General features: G+C 39.1%; 1 protein-coding gene across 1 annotated transcript; it reads left to right on the top strand.

Moving 5' to 3' along the window:
- The first annotated feature begins 6425 nt into the window (after positions 1 to 6425).
- On the top strand, positions 6426 to 8240 carry LOC115997041 (SNW/SKI-interacting protein A-like). Its single transcript, XM_031236490.1, has one exon. It carries the CDS (start codon positions 6568 to 6570, stop codon positions 7819 to 7821), a length of 1254 nt encoding a protein of 417 aa, XP_031092350.1. The 5' UTR covers positions 6426 to 6567; the 3' UTR covers positions 7822 to 8240.
- The last annotated feature ends 228 nt before the right edge of the window (positions 8241 to 8468 follow it).

Genomic DNA, 8468 nt, shown 5'->3' with positions numbered 1-8468 from the left:
TAGGAAACAAGGGTCTTACCAACAATTGTTATACCATGGACCATGGTCCACAATGCATTGTGGACCATGGGTCATGGTTGATACTGCAGTTGTGTTGAACTGATACTGCAGTTTTGTTGAAAGGATACTGCAGTTGTGTTAAAAGGGAACTGCAGTTGTGCGAAACAGAGGCCGTGTCATCCTTTTGGAACTACAGTTGTGTTGAACGGATACTGCAGTTGTGTTGAAAGGATACTGCAGTTGTGTTGAACGGATGAACGGTCTCTGTTTTGTGCAACTGCAGTTTCCTTTCAACACAACTGCAGTATCTTTTCAACACAACTGCAGTATCCTTTCAACACAACTACAGTATCAGCTGTGATCATGGTCCACAATATAATTTGCGGTCTTACCAACCCAACTAGCCTAAACAATTGTCCAATCCTTATATAAATGGGATTTATTTATGTTGATCCAAACCTATAAATACTCATCCTTCCTCTTTGTAAAATACACACACAACTACACAAGAGAAGAAATATATACAAGATCTATCCCTCCCTGCTTCAGCAACATTTGTTGTTCCTATTATTATGTATAAGTGTTGTTATTATTATTATTATTCACAACAATCTCTAAATATTATTATTACGGAGCTTCTTTTTTTTTTTTTTGGGAGAGTAGATCATCTCTAAATATGATAAATCCATTTTTGCATCTGTTTCAAGATGACTTGCGAGGTTAAACTTTCCTTCCTCTCGTTGATTTCTCATAGCGTCTTCTCGATTTGCTTACTGTAAGCGAAGCTCCCTGATTGCTTTAGTTTTAGGGTTTTGATCCACTATTTTGTATTTCTTTTGTTTATATTTGGATACTGCTATTTGTCAATATGTGGATATATTAAAATAATGGTGGCAGAATTTCAGTAGTGCTGTGCAGCAGATAACAGTAGTGGTGTGCAGACAGCAGTAGTGGTGTGCAGACTGGAGTAGTGCTGTGCAGAACAAGTGTATAAACTATTAGTTAGGTGGCAGAATTTCAGGGTGTATAAACTATTAGTTAGGTGGCAGAATTTCAGGATTTGTTTTCTTACATTGAATGTATATATAGGTGTGTATGAACAGAACCAAAAAAAACACAGAAGTATTTCTTCATTTTCCAGTCCTGGTCACTTGTCTCTAATTTCTATCCTAAAATTCTGTTTTTGACATGGTATCAGAGTGAAAATCCTGAGATAATCCTTGTGCCTTGTTTCTTGTCTTGGTCTAAGATCGTAGTGTTTTTTTGTGATCTTGTATCACTCATAGCCAAAATCCTGAGATAATCCTTGTGTCTTGTTCCTTGTCTTGCACTCTTGCTCCAAGATCGTAGTGTTTTCTTTGCATCACTCGTAGCCTACTATCCTAGTTTCTTGGACCTATTCTTGTTTCTGATCGAATCATGTCTTTGGAAAGATCTGAAAATTTTATTGTTCGATTGAATGGCAAAAATTATTCTGCCTGGGCATTCCAATTTGAGCTCTTTGTCAAGGGAAAAGAATTATGGAGTCATATCAATGGGAGTGATTCTGCACTTGACAAAGAAAAGGAGAAGGAGAAATATGCAAAATGGGAGGTGAAGGATGCTCAGATTATGTCCTGGATTCTTGGAAGTGTGGAACCCTCCATACTTATCAATCTCAAGCCTTATAAGACCTCTAGAGGAATGTGGGATTACTTGAAGAAAGTTTACAACCAAAACAACTCAGCACGAAGGTTTCAATTGGAGCTCGAGTTGGGACAACTCAGTCAAGGGAGTATGTCAATCCAAGAGTTTTATTCTTCCTTTGAAACTCTTTGGTTTGAATACACTGATATTGTCTATGCAAATGTTCCTCCTGAAGGACTATCTGCTGTACAAAGTGTCCATGAAACCAGCAAACGTGATCAGTTTCTAATGAAGTTAAGGGGGGAGTTTGAAACAATCAGGTCTAACCTGATGAATAGACAGTTAGTTCCTTCAATGGATATTTGTGTAGGGGAGCTTCTCAGGGAAGAACAACGGCTCACTACACTGGCTGTCTTGGAGCAGAAATCTCAAAATTCTGCTCCAATTCCGGTTGCCTACGCTGCCCAAAGGAGACCTAACGGAGGCAGAGATATGACTAATGTCCAGTGTTATAGTTGCAAGAATTTTGGTCACTTTGCCACTAATTGTACTAAAAAATTCTGCAATTATTGTAAGAAAGCAGGGCATATCATCAAAGAGTGTTCCATTCGGCCTCCAAAGAAACATGAAACTGCCTACAATGTCTCAGTTGGTCCCTCTACTGCCTCCAATGCTGGTCAGTCTACTATTACTCCTGAAATGGTCCAACAAATGATAGTTTCTGCCCTATCAGCCTTTGGTCTTTCAGGTAACAATAATTCTGATTCTAAGCCTTGGTATTTTGATTCTGGTGCTTCCCATCACATGACCAACACTGCCTTGCCTTTAAAAAATGTTCAAAAGTATAGTGGAGATCTTCAGATTCATACAGCAGATGGAAATTCCTTACCTATCACAGCTGTTGGTGATATTTCAGCTTTTTTAAATAATGTTTTTGTGTCTCCTAAGCTGTCTACTAATCTTATATCTGTCGGACAATTAGTTGACAGTAATTGCACCGTTCAATTTTCAAAATCTGGTTGTTTTGTGCAGGATCAAGTGTCCGGGAAAATGATCGCGAAGGGGCCTAAAGTGGGACGTCTTTTTCCCTTGTTTTTGTCTCCCCCTCCAGTGTCAAATTATGTTGCTTGTAATGCTGTCCAAAGTAATAATCAGGTGTGGCATAGACGTTTAGGACATCCTAATTCTCATGTACTTCGAATCTTGCTTAAATCTGGTTTACTTGGGAATAAAAACCTTTCTTCTAATGATGATGTTGTTGATTGTACATCCTGTAAACTTGGAAAAAGCAAAACTCTTCCTTTTCCACGACATCAAACCCATACCACCAAACCTTTTGAACTCGTGCATACTGATGTATGGGGTATTGCACCCGTAATCTCTCATAAACATTACAAATACTTTGTGACATTTATTGATGATTTCACTCGTTTTACTTGGGTATATTTTCTTAGGACTAAGAGTGAGGTTTTCTCTGTGTTCAAGGTCTTTCTTGCTTTAATTGAAACACAGTTTTCTGCTAAAATCAGAATCTTACAGTCTGATTCGGGTGGGGAATATATGTCAAGTGAGTTTCAAGTTTTTCTTCAAAGTCATGGGATCATTTCTCAGCGTTCTTGTCCTTTCACTCCACAACAAAACGGTGTGGCTGAAAGAAAGAACCGACATCTTCTTGATGTTGTTCGCACTCTTCTAATTGAGTCTTGCGTTCCTCCTCAATTTTGGTGTGAAGCTTTAGCTACTGCAGTTTATTTAATTAATAGATTACCATCCCCTAACTTGAACAATAATTCACCTTATTTTTATTTATTTGGACATGCACCAAATTATTCCAATCTCCATGTTTTTGGATGTGTTTGTTTTGTGCATCTTCCTACACATGAGAGGAATAAACTTACTGCCCAATCTGTTAAGTGTGCTTTCTTAGGTTATGCTGGAACGCAAAAAGGATTTCTTTGCTATGATCCTCATGCCCGACGAACTCGTGTCTCTAGGAATGTCATTTTCTTTGAAAATCAGTCTTTCTTTAGCACTCAACAGACTTCAGAACTCCCTTCTCTATCTACTTTACCACATTTCTCTGCATCACCAACACCTGTACATCGGTTCAAATCTGATTTTGTTTATCATAGACGCACTTCTCCTGCTTCTGATCCTCTTACAGGTCTCACTTCGGCTCCTTCACATCAACCTGCGACAACTGATTCTGTTCTACCCAGTTCTATTGATCCTCCTCCTCTTCGTAGAAGCTCTAGACCTCACAAACCCGTTGAAAGGTATGGTTTTTCAAGCCCTGTGGCTATGTCTACTGTGTTATCTTCTATCTCTATCCCCACTTGTTATAAAAAAGCTATGGAACATAAGTGTTGGCAACAAGCAATGGAAGAAGAACTTCAAGCACTTGAAGAAAATCATACTTGGGACATTGTTTCGTGTCCCCCAAGTGTTAAGCCCATTGGTAGCAAGTGGGTCTATACTGTGAAACTCAAGTCTGATGGTTCCTTGGATCGATATAAAGCTCGTTTGGTTGCTCTTGGAAATAAACAAGAATATGGTCTCGACTACGAAGAAACATTTGCACCAGTTGCTAAGATGACCACGGTGAGAACCATACTTGCTATTGCTTCCTCTCAGTCTTGGGCTTTACATCAGATGGATGTAAAAAATGCCTTCTTGAATGGGGACCTTAAGGAAGAGATTTACATGAAGCTTCCACCCGGGATGTCAATGACAGGTGCACATGAGGTTTGCAAGCTAAGACGTTCCTTGTATGGTTTAAAACAGGCACCTAGGGCCTGGTTTGAGAAGTTTCGCAACACTCTTCTCAATTTTTCCTTCACACAAAGTCAATATGATTCTTCACTCTTCTTTCACAAGACAACCACCGGTATGATCTTTCTCTTAGTATATGTTGATGATATTATCATCACCGGTAATGATAATGGGCTGATCACTAAGCTTCAAAATATGCTGTCTTGTACATTTAAAATGAAAGATCTTGGGCACCTAACATATTTTTTAGGGCTGGAAGTTCACTATGGAGATCATGGTTTCCTCCTAAACCAACATAAATATATTCAAGATCTCATTGAGCTGGCTGGTTTACAGAATGCTACTGCTGTTGATACACCAATGGAGGTGAATGTTAAATACCGGAAAGATGAAGGCGACCTTTTGCCCGATCCTTTTTTGTATAGGCAGCTTGTTGGTAGTCTTATCTACCTAACGATTACAAGGCCCGATATCTCCTATGCTGTTCATATAGCCAGCAAATTCATGCACTCACCTCGACATCTTCATCTTGCTGCATTTCGTCGCATAATTCGATATTTAATTGGGTCACCTACACGTGGGTTATTCTTTCCCAAACAATCTGCTCTTCCTTTGACTGCATATAGTGATGCAGATTGGGCTGGCTGTCTAGATACTAGGAAGTCTATCACTGGATGGTGTGTTTTTCTTGGAGATGCCTTGATTTCTTGGAAGTGTAAGAAGCAAGAGAGTGTTTCTAAATCCTCTACAGAAGCCGAGTATAGAGCAATGTCTGCTGCCTGTTCAGAAATTGTGTGGTTGCGTGGTCTTCTTTCTGAACTTGGATTTCCTCCAAGTGGTCCTACTCCACTTCACGGTGATAATACAAGTGCTATTCAAATTGCAGCAAATCCCGTATATCATGAACGCACAAAACACATAGAAGTCGATTGTCATTACATCCGGGAGGCATTTACACTAGGTGTTATCACTCTGCCTCATCTCACTACTGATCTTCAAGTGGCTGATGTATTTACAAAGGCTTTAACACGCCAAAGACACAAGTTTCTAAGTAGCAAATTGATGTTGATGGACTTACACACATCAATTTGAGGGGGATGTCAATATGTGGATATATTAAAATAATGGTGGTAGAATTTCAGTAGTGCTGTGCAGCAGATAACAGTAGTGCTGTGCAGACAGCAGTAGTGGTGTGCAGACTGGAGTAGTGCTGTGCAGAATAAGTGTATAAACTATTAGTTAGGTGGCAGAATTTCAGGGTGTATAAACTATTAGTTAGGTGGCAGAATTTCAGGATTTGTTTTCTTACATTGAATGTATATATAGGTGTGTATGAATAGAACCAAAAAAAACACAGAAGTATTTCTTCATTTTCCAGTCCTGGTCACTTGTCTCTAATTTCTATCCTAAAATTCTGTTTTTGACACTATTGTGGTTAGGATTTAGATGTTTAAATCAAATTGTAGATTATAGCATTTGTTGTTGATATTCAATTTGGATTTCAAAATTAGGCACAACATGTATATTAGTTTTTAAATTTTGAATTTTTTTTTTGACATTTTCCCATATTCTGGTTGGAATTTTCATCATTTACGGTTTTATATTTTTCCATCTCTGTAATAATAGTTGAGGTCGATCTGAAACTGTAATTTAATTTTAACTTTAATTAGTTCACTTGATGAGTTTCCATGGAGTTTATCTGCTTTTATCTGCAACCTTTTTAAGTTTTTAACTTTCAGTTATATTAATTTGTTGTTCATCAGATGTGTTTCGTTTCCATGGGACATGTGCGAATGTGCCTGTATATATATTATCTTCAATTATTTGTTAAATGCTAAGTGATATATTTTTGTGTCTTTGATAGTCTTGCTGCTTCATAATCAGTATATTAACTGGCAGGTCAGTTAAGTACTATTATTGCATTTACTTTGTTTTGCAGTTTCTGAAGTTCATTAAGTACTGGGTTTCAAAACATGGCCTCTCTGAGGGATCTTCTCCCACCGGTGAAGTCAAGTGGTACTGCACATTATGACCACTCAAATGACCCATGGTTTAAGAACAGGTATAGTGCAGCTGAGGTGGAGAAAACCGCGGCAATCAAGGCAAATCCAGTGCCCCCTTATTTGAAAAGGGCTGGATTTCGGCCATCTAAGCTTGAAGATTTCGGGGATGGAGGAGCATTCCCGGAAATTCATTATGCACAGTATCCTCTTGATATGGGGAGAAAGAAGGACTGGAAACCTAGGAGCAATACATTGCCTGTTACTGTGGATGAGCATGGTAGAGATGCCTGTGGACCCATTGGAGCCACCAAAGTTTAAACATAAGAGAGTTCCTAAGGCCTCTGGTTCTCCACCTGTGCCAGTTATGCACTCTCCACCTTGTCCTGTAACTGTGAAGGACCAACAGGATTGGAAGATATCGCCTTGTATTTCTAATTGGAAGAATCCAAAAGGTTATACTATCCCACTTGATAAGCGTCTGGCTGTAGATGGTAGGGGACTTCAAGAGGTCCAAATCAATGACAATTTTGTAAAACTGTCAGAGGCTTTGTACGTTGCAGAACAGAAGGCTAGAGAAGCAGTTGCAATGCGGTCTAAGGTGCAAAAGGAGATGATGATGAAAGAGAAAGAAAAGAAGGAGATGGAGCTTCGTGAGCTGGCCAGGAAGGCAAGGTCTGAGCGAACTGGCATTGCACCTCCAGCATCTGAAAGGGGGACCTTGAATGATGGTATGAATGTGGAGTTTGACTGTGTAAGAGATGTACCAAAGGAGAATAGGGAGGAAAGGGATGAAAAATTACAGAGAGACAAAATTCGTGAAGAGAGGCGCCGAGAGAGGGAGAGGGAAAGAAGGCTGGAGGCTAAAGATGCTGCAATGGGCAAGAAGAGTACGATCACGAGGGATAGGGACCGTGATGTTAGTGAAAAAATGGCCCTTGGGATGGCCTCTACAGGTGCCACTAGGGGAGAGATCATGTATGATCAAAGATTATTTAACCAGGAGAAGGGTATGGATTCTGGATTTGCAACCGATGATGGATATAACATTTATGACAAGGGTCTCTTTACTGCTCAACCTACACTTTCTACACTGTATAGGCCAAAGAAAGATGTTGATGCTGAGATGTATGGAGGTGTAGATGAGAAACTGGATAAGATTATGAAGACAGATCGATTTAAAGCTGACAGAGCATTTGGTGAAACATCTGATAGGGGTGCCCCAAGAGAGTTTGAAAAGGAGGGTGAGGAGGCAGATCCATTTGGTTTGGACCAGTTCTTGACCGAGGTGAAGAAGGGTAAGAAAGCCTTGGACAAAGTAAGCAGTGGAGGTAGCATGAAGGCTAGTGCTGGGTCCACTAGGGATGGATATGAAGGAGGAGGATCTAGCAGAACAAGAATTAACTTTGAGAGGGGGCGATAAGTTGAACATTTTTCGGAGACTGGAACACTTCAGCATTGCTGGCTTAGAGTCACACTTCCAAACATATCTATGCTTTTTGCCAAAGACCTTGTGGTCTAGTGGCACCCGGGGTCTCGGTTTACACTCCCACATGGATGATGGGAGTGGGTTTGAGCCTCAGTGGAGGCAACTGTTGACTCTTTGTGCTTCAATAGGTTGAGAAAGTAGCTATGAACAGATACTACATTGTAATAGAGTCAGTAGTACTCAACAAAAAAAAAAAAAAACATATCTATGCTTTTTATAGTGCCTTTTGGATATTATTTAAATTGTTGAAGTACCAAGTCTCCTTTCTTTTATTTAGGCTATTGTACCATATTTACATCTGAATTCATATGGGTAGCATTTTGATCACGAAAGCCAGCATGCCCTTGCGTTAATTTCATTTTTTGTCCTAAATTTATAAGTGTTAATTCACTTTTAGTCTTTGTTTTTCAGAACATCCCCTTTGGTCTTATTATTATTATTATTATTATTATTGTTGTTGTGTCATGACCATTTTTAGTCCAACAACTAGGTCTTCAATTATAAAGTTTTTTTTTAAAAATAATATATATATATATAGTGTGTGTGTGTGTGTGAACTCAATTATATATATAAAAAAAATC

This window comes from Ipomoea triloba, chromosome 11, assembly GCF_003576645.1.
Source record: "Ipomoea triloba cultivar NCNSP0323 chromosome 11, ASM357664v1".
Taxonomy (NCBI): Eukaryota; Viridiplantae; Streptophyta; class Magnoliopsida; order Solanales; family Convolvulaceae; genus Ipomoea; species Ipomoea triloba.
Note: the sequence above shows the minus strand (reverse complement) of the source record. Positions and strands in the feature narration are given on the sequence as shown.